This window comes from Vipera ursinii, assembly GCF_947247035.1.
Source record: "Vipera ursinii genome assembly, chromosome: 4".
Classification (NCBI taxonomy): Eukaryota; Metazoa; Chordata; class Lepidosauria; order Squamata; family Viperidae; genus Vipera; species Vipera ursinii.
In genome coordinates this window covers 108,643,791-108,657,382 of record NC_139514.1, presented here as the reverse complement: position 1 = coordinate 108,657,382, position 13,592 = coordinate 108,643,791, and the positions used below count along the sequence as shown (strand labels likewise).

General features: G+C 42.5%; 1 protein-coding gene across 1 annotated transcript in view; it reads left to right on the top strand.

Annotated features, from left to right (window-relative positions):
• Nucleotides 1–7,461, top strand: part of KLF5 (KLF transcription factor 5) — a 33,077-nt gene extending 25,616 nt beyond the window's left edge. The window contains exon 4 of the mRNA XM_083362343.1: nucleotides 6,984–7,461. Coding sequence (XP_083218469.1) covers nucleotides 6,984–7,162 — 179 coding nt within the window. The 3' untranslated portion in view covers nucleotides 7,163–7,461. The remainder of the gene's footprint in view (nucleotides 1–6,983) is intronic.
• Nucleotides 7,462–13,592: the final 6,131 nt, after the last annotated feature.

Here is a 13,592-nt window from a genome sequence, read left to right as displayed (position 1 = left end):
CCCATTTCCATTTCCATGTCCACTGTTTTTTTTTTCCTTTTTTGTACAGCTTTGGGCTATGGCTTTTTTTTTTTAAAAAAAAGAGTTTCCAGTATCAAAGGTCAAATGACATTTTATTATAAAGTCATAAAGCCTTTCCACTCCCTCTCTGGGAAAATGTATATATTATATTGCAAATCTTGCAGCCAGAATGTTAAAACCTGCATAAAAAGTTGGGTGTGGGACATTAAAAAAAAAGGCAATAAGAAGGTAATTTGGAAAGCAGAAGAGCAACGAGAGAAGAGTTCCCTTATTTGTGCAGAAAATAGGCCTGTTATTTCAGATCGACTTGTTAAAACTCTTTAATCAATATTTGAGGATCATTCTCCTTTCTTAAGGAAAAGAAACTTCAACAGACTAGTTCCGTATTTCTCCATTGGCCAAAACATTATGCAGAGTTCATCCAGAAACCTTTGTTAGTGTAGAAAGAAAAATCTTCATCAGGCTCCAGTCCAAGCCGGGAATAAACAAAATGGAGGCTACTTTAGAAAGAAAGTTGGAGTTTATTGAAGAGCAGAGCCAGACAGAAGCATGGCTCTGGGAAAGCTGACCACCTGTTGCTGGGAGTGGTGGGTTTCTGGGGCTCTTGAGGTTGTTTCCTGTTCCTGTTTGAGGCTTTGTATTTCCTGGGTCATGTACTTTGACCTGAGTCTGAGTGTGCCCTTTTGGTATTGGTGGGTTAATCCGATGATGTCCCCAAAGGTCATGTCTTTTAGAGTTTGGGTGGGGTATGTAGATTTTAGGGGTCTTTGTCTTCCTAATCTCTTCGGCTCCTAGCTTCCTGGCTCCAATTTATGGATTATTACATCTGCATTTCTAAAAGCTGGTTTCTGCTGAATTTTCTGGCTGGGGGTGGGGTGGGGGAGGGAGAAGTTTCTGCCTTTTTAAAGATCTTCTCCATTATTCCTTTGGGGAAATATATTCTGCTTTTTTAATATCCCCCCCCCCAATATTTCTTTCTCTGGATTCTTCCCACACTAGGAAGGAGTAGCAACTGAGAACAGAAGGAAAACAAAGATCAAGGTGCACCCTTAGTGTTATTGGGTGTTTGCGTGCGATAGTCGGATTTACTCAATTCTTATTTCAGCTGAAATTTCCCCAAGACAATATCTCAACCAGGGAGACAGAACAGTTCTCCACTTTAGCCCTGTAGTAGGGAAGATTTCTTTCTAACCTCCAAGAAAAAGCAGCGTTTGACTGCCCCAGGTTTTAGGAAAACTTTCTTCCTGGGAAAGGTGGACCCTCCTAACTCGAAGGTGAAATGTAGTTGTGTGTGTGTGTGTGTGTGTGTGTGTGTGTGTATGGGGAGGGGGGTCTTGGCACGCATCTGCAACTGAATTAACAGATCCATTCCAAGGGGCACATTTTTGTGCGTCGCCCGACAACTCCCTTTCATGGAACAATGTAAGTTCCTTTTCGATGCAGAGCTAAAGATTGCTGCTTGTGTTTCAGAGCGGATGCAGTTGCTCCGCAAGGTGCTGTGGCTTTTTGCTGTGTTTGGCTGATCCTGTCACATCTGCTTCCAAAGACTTTAGGAAACACAGATTTGAGTTGCCCAGGACAATAGCAGTTGACCGGCCACATCCTTGCCAGTGCCTCGTAAAGACCTTTTTCCCACAAAGTTTGCGCAGCTTCTTCTAGAAACTTACTTAGAAATTTCCTAACAGCGAGAAAAATTAACCAGTGGAACGGCTTGCCTTTGGAAGTTGTGGGTGCCCCGTTGCTAGAGGCTTTTAAGAAGAGACTGGACAGTCACTTGTCTGACATGGTATAGGGCAGTGATGGCGAACCTTTCAGTGACCGAGTGCCCAAACTGCGACCCAAAACCCACTTATCTATTGTCAGGTGCCGGGTGGGCATGGCCCATTGGGTGGGCGTGGCTGCGGTGGTAACGGCAGACTGGGTGGGAATTAAAAAGTTCAACCAATCAATTCCAACTTTGCGAGATCTTTTTTTCCCCCCCAAGTTGAAATTGCTTGATTGCTCGATTTTTATTTTTATTTTTTTGCACACGGTGGCGGAGGCCTAAAGTGAAAAGGTTTTATAAAACCCAGCCTAGGGCTTGGGTGCCGGCACACGTGGCCACAGAGAGGGCTGTGGGTGCCACCTGTGGCACGCGTGCCATAGGTTCGCCCCCACGGGTATAAGGATTCCTACTCAAGCAGGGGGTTGTACTAGAAGACCTCCAAGATCTCTTCCAACTCTGTTCGTCTATGTTCTGTGTTCTGCAGAACTGTTCTCTATCCAGCTGGCTTATGGGGATGTAGAAAATGGGCTTTACTACTGAGAAAATTAGGGACGCGGTGGCTCAGTGGGTTAGGACGCTGAACTTGTCGATCGGAAGGTCGGCAGTTTGGCGGGTCGAATCCCGAGTGCCGCGTAGCAGAGTGAGTGCCTGTTACTCGTCCCAGCTTCTGCCAACCTAGCAGTTCGAAAGCACGTAAAAATGCAAGTAGGAAAATAGGGACCACTACGGTGGGAAGGTAACAGCGTTCCGTGCGCCTTTGGCGTCTAGTCATGCCGGCCACATGACCACAGAAACGTCCTTGGACAAGCGCTGGCTCTTTGGCTTCGAAACGGAGATGAGCACCGGACCCTAGAGTCGGAAACGACTAGCACGAATGTGCGGGGGAACCTTTACCTTTACCTTTACTGAGAAAATGGCCACAGGTTGTGTCTGCTTATAACATCACTGCATTTAGTCATTTTCATTCCCTGAAGCATCTGTGGAGATTGTCGAATCATCCGGGTCCTGGTTGTCTCAAAAGGTGCATTTCCAAAAGCCATCTGGGCTTTCTTGGTTGTTTCTTTCTTTCTTTTTTTTTCCTTTGAAAACAATTTTGCTTTTCATCCATTTTCAGAACTGAAGAAGCTTCTTGGATGAGAAGCAAAACGTTTTCAAAGGGGAGGGGAGGGGGAGAAACCCACAAGAAAGTCCTTTTGGAAACGCACCTTTGAAGCCCCCCTTTTCCTCCACCTTTCCCTCCTTTGTAAATGCCACAAGGCAGGAACCCTCTCTATTGCCCGGTCTTGCTCTGAAATTAAGGCCGCAGTGAAATCCTGCCTGTATTTGGAAAGCTTGTTTATATCTGTTTGAGCTACATAACACGGATGAATGATGTGGGCGTGTTACAAATGGTTTTGTGTACGTTGAACTCTATAGTGGGGGCATTAGTCCTGGGCTGTGTCTGCAGTTTTAACCTGTGGATGGTAGACTTTCAGTCAGAACCCAGCTGCAAAGGATCTTCTAGTCCAACCCCCTATGCCATTTCAGACAAGTGACTGTCCAGACTCTTAAAAACCTCGCGTGATGAAGCACCCACCACTTCTGAAGACAGTCGTTAACTGTCCTCACCGTTAGGGAATTTCTCCTTAATTCCAGCTTGCTTCTCTCCTTGATTAGTTTCCATCCATTGTTTCTTGTCCTGCCCTCTGGTGCTTTGGAGAATAACGTGACTCCCCCTCTTCTTTGTCGCAGCCCCTCAAATGCTGGAATACTGCTATCATGTCAAACCCCCACCCTGTCTTTCTTTTCTTTTAGACTAGCCAAACCCAAGTCCTGCAGCCGTTCTTTGTATGTTTTAGTCTCCAGGCCTTGGATCATCTTAGTTGCTCTTCTCTGAATTTTTTTTCCCCCAAACTCTCAACCTCTTTTTTTTTTCTCTTGCCTTCTGGTGCTTTTGGGAAATAAGTTGTGTCTTTGCGTCATCCTCTCGGATACTGGAATGCTTGTAAGTTGTGAGTTCCAATCTTGTGCTTGGAAAGCAGGCAGTAGGCCAGGTTCTAATTTAGCCCTTTTTCTTTTTTTTTTCCCCGAGATGTCACTGTCAAGGAAATAGCTCCTTCAAACATCCTACTTGCTGGCGTAGCTTAGAAAAGTTTACCACCTCATGCATTTTTCCCCCTGAGAACTAAGTCCAAGTTCAAAGCCCTCCAAGAGCTCCAGTTGACAGTTGCAACTGATAAAAGAGTTTGGGGTGTGTTCAGGTTTTATTGTAATGCACTTCATAAACTGTGGAAATGACCGGAGAGCGTAGATTTATGTGAATGAAGTTTGTCTACATAAACAACATATTTTTTTGTGAGTCACATTCAACAGCGTCCTTCGTTCTTCAGAAGAGACATTTTATCCCCTGCCTCTGGTTTCTATGAATACCTTTCCATCATTTCAACAAACATAGTTATGAATTTTATAGGTATGTTTAAAAATATCCCACTTAGGCTGCTAAATTAAATACCCATATATTTAGCTATCTGTGACAGTATGTTCCAAACTGGCTGTGTAAAGCCGTGCAATTAAATCTATATTGGGCAGTTACATAAATCTCTGGTCAAAATTTCCAAGGTGTTAAGTATCCCATGCGCCAGCTGAAGCCACAGATAATTTCAGGTGTTGATCACCTGGGAGCTGTTGTGCTGGAGAAACATGCTAGCAGCCTGATACAACTGGGGCCTAATTTTTGCAAATGAGCCTAACATTTGATAAATTAGTTGTGCTGGTCAATGGTTTCCAGAAATGCTGGCTTTAAATGCAAAGGATCTCATGCATATGGACAAAATAATAATAATTTGAAAAGTTTGTCTAAGCAGGGGGTGGGCAACTGTGGTCCCTTTATGACAGCAGCTCCCAACCTTTTCTATACCCTGCACCCCTAGAACGCTTCTGATATATTCTCGCACCCTTTACAAAAGCTCAGAATAACGGCAAACGAACTATGCATAAACACTATAATTTTGAAAAACCAAGTTTTCGCACCCCCTGGAATATCATCTCGCACCCCCGGTTGGGAACCCCTGCTTTATAACCTCTGGGTTTTAACTCCCAGAATTCTTGGAGTTGGTACACAGGTCGTAAAGGGGCCATAGTTTCTTACCCCTATTTTAGAGGGATAAGAAGAAATTGCTTTTTTCTGTGGGAGCTGGGATTGCAAAGGGCCCCTGCAAATTCCTGGCTTGGCTCTATGGGAAAAGACTATGGCTCACGACAGAATCACGACATGACTTTAAGAATCCAGTTGCCGTTTCAAAAAACACCTTTGAGACAATCATGTCCTGGATGACTGAGAATCTCCATAGATAATCGTGGCAGAAGGACCTGTCTTCTATCTGGATTTTTGAGGAGGCGTGGCGGTGTTCTGTGCTGGTTTCATCCAGGTATATTGAAAAGGTTGAAGTTGCATGAAGATCCTGAAGATGGTACATGATAGATAGACCCTTATCTGTAACTCCTGATCCCCTGTTCCATCCATAGTTCCTTTGCTTCCTTGATCAGATGCAAAGAGGGGTGCAGCTGGCAGAAGATGGCAAACCCAGAGACCCCCATCCTGATCCCATTTGTTGTGGGAAACCCCATGAGACAAGTTGGACATTACAACTGGTTGAAGCCCCGTTGCTTTTTATGGACTTAACGTTTCCTCTGTTTTAACTTGTTTTAACTTGGGAGTTAGTCGCAGCCGGTTTTAGCCAGGTTGTGACCTGTTGTGTTTACATTCTCTCCTTTGCTGGATGTCTTTTCTTTTCAATATTGCTTGAGATTCTGTGTCTGTTCACCCCTTGAATCCTGCCTTCCTGGATCTTTCAATCTTAGTTGAATTGTCCACATTTGGTTGCCATGATGTTTGTAGCATTGAAGAAAATCTGGGATGGAAAGGGTAGAATATCCTTTGTGACTCCGTATAACATCCAACATGGAGAGGAAATTTGGTTTGGTTTGGTGAGGCATCTTCTAATATGGCTGCTGTTGCAAGTAGGGAATTTGGTGGGAGAACACGTAGTTCAGCCTTAACCGAATCCATAAGTGTGATTTCTTTCTGCTGTGCCCATTGACCCATGTTTTATTGACTTTATAATAAAACCCATTGTGTTTGGCCATTGGTTGGAGACAAATTTCTGTAGGATTTGCCAAAGAGTCTAAAAGCTACCAAATAAAAGATTAATGCCCCGACAGTACCCCAGTTGGCCAGTTGTGTTCTCACAAGAAGTTGTTCGTAAAGAAGAGCACCTGAGGATCCATATCATTATTTCTGGCCTTCTAAGAGACGTTTTCTGGTGTCTACACTTGATCATGAATCTGTTACCTGAACTAATGTGTCAATAGTACACATAGTAGTTGAAGCTCTGAAGGTAGGCAGAACTGCTGAAGAAGGTTTTTCAGAGTCCTTAAGTGGTCCAGGTCTCCTTTATCCTGGTTTCTCATACTTGGTGTCAGAGGTTTCAGGCTGTGTAGAAAGAATCTACTGTGTAGTAGTTCCTCATTGCATTTAATGTGGTGGTCTGGAAATTGGTGGGTAGGTAGAAACTGTGCTGGTATATCCTCTGTTCTTGGGAAATGCCCTTGGAAGGGACTTTGGACATCTCTACATGATACATACAGTGAGGAAGGTATGCAGAATGTGCTCAACCCCAGTGCGGTTTTGTCTTAATTCATAGCTCCAAAGTTTATAAATCATGGTTATTGGCTTCATGTGTTATGTGAACCTAATCAGTTGTGGCCTAGTCCATCGACCATGGCTTAGTGTAGTAGATGAACTGAGTTTTACACAGTCCCAGTTGTATTTCTGAATACTGTGCCATTTAAGATCTTTCTTGCAGCCAGCAGAAAAGGATATAAGGGAGTAATAGCATAGTAATCATGTCAGAAGCACCAAGGCACTTCTAGGTTGAAAGGATTAGCCCAGGGGACGCCCAGCTGGGGGCTCCTTTCATGTTCCTGCAAGGAGCTGGAGCCAAGGACAGGAGCTCACCCCTCCCTATGGCAGCACTCGGGTCTCAAACGTGGGCTTGCTAACCTCCAACCCAGTGTCCTAACGATGTGAGCCACCGTGCCCCTAGGGAGCAACGATTAGCCCAAAGGAATTCTCCTATGAAAATGGTGAATTAGTTTTGAATTTCGCCTCTCCACCCAGTAATGTTGACTGACTTTTCTGCCTCTTGGATCTTTTCAGGAGAGAAGCCATACAAATGCACTTGGGAAGGATGTGACTGGAGATTTGCTCGCTCAGACGAGTTGACCCGCCACTACCGGAAGCACACGGGCGCCAAGCCCTTCCAGTGCGCCGTCTGCAGCCGCAGCTTCTCTCGCTCCGATCACCTGGCCCTGCACATGAAGCGCCACCAGAACTGAGCCGCGTCTTCATAATGCAGTGGGCACCTATGCAACAGATGGGCAACCCAACTACCCACCCTTTTCGTTAGAAATAGCTGAGGGTTTGCCTGCGTACAAACTCTCCCTTTTTAGAACCAGAATAATAATAATAATAACAATAAGGCTAGAAGAAACTGGAAATGTATATTTTGTATATTTATGAGGAAACAGGGAAAGACACTGTCCAGAGGGACATGGATTGTTTTACTACTTTAATGCCCTGTGACTTACTCTTTGTATTTTGGACTTAGTCCTACAGGTTTCATCTCAGGGCTGCCTGTCACGATGTTTTGCAGATGGGGGTTGGGTGGGTGGGTGGGGTTGGCAAAAAGGGGCTCCTCAATTTGGGCTGGTGACCGTAGGTCACTCCGTGGTGGAGCAGCACCATGGGTCTACAAGTCACAATGGCTGTGCACGTCCATGCATCAGTTTCAATCATAAACGTTGCCAGAATAAAATAGAATAAATAAATATATATATATATAATAAGCTACAGTGGTTCACAACTTCTTTCTTTCTCCTTGTCCCTCTTCCTCTGGGAAAGTAGAAAGAACAGAATAAAAAGGACCATTTAACCCAGCAGCCGTGGTTTGGCGTGGCCAAAGAAACCAGGACTGTCAGCCAGCTTTAAAGCACTTTTGGTGGTTAGCTTTCAGATCCTGGTTTCTTCTGCCATAATGAGTTCTAAATTCTGGTTCAAGGACTCATTCCTGTCCTTGTGCCTATCTGCACAAAGGGAGGGGAGAGGGAAGAGTAGATGGTCTCACTGGCCCACTGGCTCTCTGCCTTCTGATCCTGAAAATCTTGGGTCTTAATTCAATGACATGGGAGTAAGGCCATCTGACCAATTGGCTCTTTTTGTCCATGAAACCCCCCCCCCAAAAGACAACGGGAGGTTCATCCCTTTGGACAAAGAGATCCTGCTGCCTTGGGAAATTTTTGTGCACCAGTTTTGCACGAATTGCAATTATAATCTGGCGATTAATTGAGGCAAGGCAGATAAAATAATATATTGCATACCTACCTAGGCTTCACTCATGTTTCCAAAATACAACACAAGAAGCAGGTCCCTAAATCTAAGTATTATATTTGAAAAAGCTGTTTTATCTGTAATTTTAAAATCCTGACCAAAACACTCTGAATCAGACAGTGTTTGTTTTTTGTTTTTGTTTTTGTTTTAAAATTAATTTAATTTGAACTGACAGCCAAATGAATCCAGAGGACAACCTACAATTTATTTTCTGTCAAAACTGTACTGGATGTTTTTAATACTTGTTATATTTTATATATATATATTTTTTGTGGAGATTCAATATATAGAGATGAAATTCATAAATAGCCATAGAACAAAATGTTCCATATGTTGCATGTCTACCGTGACAAAGATTTTGTAAATATGCAAATCAGCTCTTAATGTTTTGTTTTTTTTAAATCACAAAAGGATTTTTCTACAAATTGGTTAGGATACGTGTCAGGCATCTGACTTGGGATAGTTCAGGCTGGCATGTCTAACATTCAGTGTAGATGTTTCTACAGATCCGATCCACCGAGTGTTCAAAGTTTAGAATCGCCGTTTCCCTCCAGTCGTGTAAAAGGACAACCGTTTTCCATAACACGAGCTATTCAGCAACTGTCAGAAGCTTTAAATAACAAGAGACTAATGTTAAACCTTTTACTATAAGCTAAACTTAGTACTGCTTTAAAAAGAAGGATCTAGAACATGATTTTAGAATATCAGAAGGCTAAGCTGATGAAACACTAGTGTAATACCACATCAATTTTGCTCATCCCTATTCAGTGTGTGCCAGAGACCTTTGAAAGTACTTTGGATTGCATTGAGATTGGGAAACTAGAAAAGAAAGCCAGTCAGCCTGAACTGTGCCAGCTGATAGTGATAAGACTTTGCTGCATCTTGTTAACAAAAGTGTCCAAATGTCCAGTTAGACATATGTTGAAATTTGTCTGCGCATTCGTCTCTGGAAGATACATTGCTGAATCTGGAAGACTCAGCTTTTCACAGGATTAAAAAGTACTGTAATTTTTAGAGGAAGAAGGTGTAATTAAAATGAGAACATAACTGCTGCGCAAATGCATTGTAACACCAAAGGAAGACCTGACATGGCAAAATGTCTTTTAGCTAAATAGGGGCCAAGGGATCCAACTCTTTGGTGACCAGATCTGGCCTGCAGAAATCCAGGTGACCACCAGGTGGTGGTGAACTCCGACTCTTGGTTGCCATCTAGAGGTTGTCAGCTTCGCCTAGGCCAGGGGTAGGCAACCTTGGCTCTTTTGATTTCAACTCCCAGAATTCCTGAGCCAGGCATGTTGACTCAGGAATTCTGGGAGTTGAAGTCCGAGTCAAAAAGAGCCAAGGTTGCCTACCCTTGGCCTACGTTATATACCGGGGAGCCCTGGACAGCCCCACCATTATTCTTGCTTGAAGCATCTTCATTTCATTCTGCGAAGGTGCTCGTTTCGATACTCCCTTGCTGTTCCCATAAGGCCTATGAAAGCTGAAAAAAAATGCCTGCAGGGGCACCCGTCTCACCCAGGAAGGACTTTAAGACGGTGAGACAAACCAAGTTTAGTATGAAAGAACGTCAAGCCTTTGAACATAGGGAATGGAAGTCCTGTACAGTTTGACTACTTATCTCCAAAGGTAATGCAATCATCTGTCCTCTTGCTTCGCAACAATCTGCTGATTTAAAATATAGGTGAAATGGTACCTTTCATGCTAACTTAAAATATAACATTAAATTCACAGGTTACTAATAACTTTTTCAGAGGCAGAAAAGGAAAGAGCTGCCAGCAAAGAGCTGACCAGAGATTTAATCTCAGTCCTTGTTCTTAGATGCAAGTTAACCAATTAGGTGAGAGAATCAGTCAGTGTATTTATTGAGAAATCTGTTCATTTCTTCATGGAGTAAGGAGTGAACAGGTTTGGTTCATCCAGCACTTCCTGGACCTTTGACCTTCAGAGGAACAGAATCCCGTATGTGCTTCATGTCACACTTGTGATTACTAAGAACTTAAGTCCCATGGACTTCCACGGGCCCACCAAATTTAATTTTATCTGACTGGAACCAATAAGAGCAAACAGAATTGTTTTGTAGCCTGGATTTACAAAAGTAAATCTTGAATGGATTCTTACTCAGGTTCCTTATATCAACTATGTTCATCTATTGCATAAGGTTTAGGGTTTGTCCTATTTGTGGTTTGTTGAACAAGCTAGGAGCAAGCCTGAATCCATCCTGTAGTCCAGCAAAGTAACACTGACTTAATGGGGACATTGCCTAGTTTCTTTTCTTGGTTAATATACAGAAGTGAAACACTAAACCAGTCCAGGAATAAGCTATCCTGACATAACAAGCTAGGATTTGTAAGTCAGCAACTATCCATGGCAAGCAGTATTTTCTTTAATTAGTTTTGGGGTTTTCTTATTATATTAAGCCAACATCCACTGACATGATGATCTAGAGCTGTGAGTTAACTAGTTTTCCCTCCAGGTAGAGCAGACATGTCAAACTCGTGACGTTATGTGACGTCGCACAACGTATCAGGATGGTTTTGCCATTGCTGGCAATGGGATGGACGTGGCTTCCAGATGACGCATCCGGCCCGCGGGCCGGCAGTTTGACACCCCCCCAAGGTAGAGTGTGTAGAAAGGATAACAAATCCATCATGGCTGTTTTTTGTTGTTTTCTTTTAAAAAATATCTTTTTACCATTCAGTCCAGGTCAATTATTTGGCCAATGAGTATTATCTGTGGACACTGTGTATAACAGAGTAGCCTTCAAAGGAGCAAGGTTCTAAAGAGCATTTTTTTAAAAGCAGGGGAATGTGTCAAATTCGTTGTCTTGAAGACTCACTCCCAAAAGATGTGGGGAATCTTAGTTCACTTCTGTAAACTCTTTTGTGGTTCACCACCCCGATAGGCCCATGTGCACCTGCAGAATAGCAGGCAAGTTTTGAGAGAGGACAATCAATCAAGAGTGGCTGTTTCTAAATTTTGAGTTGCACTTTGAACATTTTGAGTGGAACATTGGGGCTCTTTTCTGTGGACAAAATCCACAAGATAGAGTGGGATTGTGGTTTTCAAATGTTGTGGGGTTTTTTTTTTGCATTTTTCACTCATCCTTCTGCTTCTGAGGAAGCCCTGCTCTTCTCTTTAAAAACAACAACCACCACATTTCATTCTGGAAGATGTTTTGAGGTTAAAGTTATTTGACATGTAGTGTTGTCCAGCCCTCTTGACTCACATTGCTGTGACCTTCCTGAAGAAGAGCCAAAATTCCTGTGTTTCATAGGAAAAAGTTAGCACTAATCTGCATGATTATTACACTGCTTTGATAATTGTTTGATCCTTTTTCAGATTTCTCCAGAAAGAGTTAGAAATCCTCAATGTTTAAGCTTTACCCTTTGTTGGCCCAAATGTTTGATTCCTACTATAGGATGACGAGTGGAAAGTGAGAGGGTCCAACTGCACAACATTGCTAAATGTTTTGCAGCATAAATAAGCAATTCAGGTGGATCCCATGAAAGGATGCTTAGCATCAAGGCTCCTTATGTACTAATTTTTCCCCTTCCTGGTGTTGATCAACAAGCTACCCCAGACCAGAAGACAATAGACGAACACTCAGCCTGTATTAGTGGAATATTCCCAACCATATTATAAAAGAGAATGGCTAAGCCAAAACCAAAGATACATGGCTTGTGTGAATGTAGGTCTTTTATTTTGGCTTAGCATCTGCTATGAACAGAGCGGTAGTGAACATGGCTTCAGTCTTGCTAATTTGTTAACTCTGGTGTAACCCAGTCTTTTTATCTGTGATGGCACAGTGGTTAGAATGCAGCATTGCAGGCTAATTCTGCCGACTGCCAGCAGTTCAATTCTCACCGGTCCATGGTTGATTCAGCCTTCCATCCTTCCAAGCTCGGTAAAATGAGGACCCAAATTGTTGGGTGGGGGGCCAATCTGTTGATTCTGTAAACTGCTCAGAGAGGGCCGTAAAGCACTGTGAAGTGGTAGATAAGTCTAAGTGCTGTTGCTCTTGTTATGTTTATCTTGACTCAAGCCTTCTTGGGGACTATGTGTAGAATTGCAGCTATAATTTCTTAGGATTGAAGGATCCTGAGAGCTGATCCACTCTTTGTTCCCAGGTTCAGTCTAAGGGATGGGATTCCTTCTTTTAGGCATAGCTATGGGGGGAAGACAGAACAAGTTGTAACTTGTACAGTTCTCAAAAGTCATCGCATGGGTGTAGATGGATATTTTGGACCACAGTTATTAAACTGTAATACCATGCTGTCAACCAAAGGGTAAAAAAAAAAATAAATAACTGACATGCCAAAAAAAGAAAAAAGCTCACAGCAAAACTTTGTTCAAACTAGTGTTTGCATCTTTTATTTATTTTTGTGGTACATGGTAGAAATTTTTTAGGAAACAACTTTCCATAGACTTGATAAATTAAAAAAAAAGGTTTGTTATAGGTTTTTTTTAAGCGTTCCTCTAAATTGTAAATAGATGGTGTACATATTTTTTGTAAGGCTTCAAATGTTTAATCCTGAAAAAAAAACCTACAGAAAATCAAACATATTGGTTGCTGTTTTGCTGCTTTCCTTCAAGATTTCTCTTTTTTCTTCCCTCTCCTTATTTTTTTTGTATGGTGACATATCCTATGCAAATGATCAAGCAAACAGCGATGTCATTGTTGAAAGATATTAAAATGGTTTATATATAAAAAGACAAACAATTTTTGACAATAAAAAGTGCCTAAAAATGTGTGGAGCTCTTTGTACCCAATGTGAGAAAATTATTCTCTCTCTCTCTCTCTCTCTCTCTCTCTCTCTCTCTCTCTCTCTCTCTCTCTCTCTGTGTGTGTGTGTGTGTGTGTGTGTGTGTGTGTCTGTGTGTCAATACATGTTGTCTTTTAAGGATTTTGAAAGAACTTGGTTCATCAGGTGATAGCCATTCTTCTAAAGAAGAACACAACTCTTATCCCCAAAGGTGCTTTTACCAAAAGCAACTGGATTTTCTTGGGGGTTCCCCCCCCTTTTTTCGCTTCTCATCAAAGAAGCCTCTTCAGTGAACTGAACAGAAGAAGCTTCTTGGAAGAGAAACAAAATGTTTTCAAAGAAAAAAAAAACCAAGAAAAAACAGTTGCCTTTTGGGAAAGCAGCTTTGGGACAGACCTGGATGACTAAGAATCTCCATAGACATTTCACTGGACTCGAAAGAACAGCAATTTCTGGAGTTATGGGGCACATGATTTAGTAGAGTCAAGTCTTCTTCAAATTTAAGTAGATTCCTGACAAATTCCGGGACATAACCCTAAAGGAGATGGAAGCGATCTCCCACTGCTAGCTTGCGAAGACATCCTGTGTGGTGTGAAGTCAGTTCAGCAACACA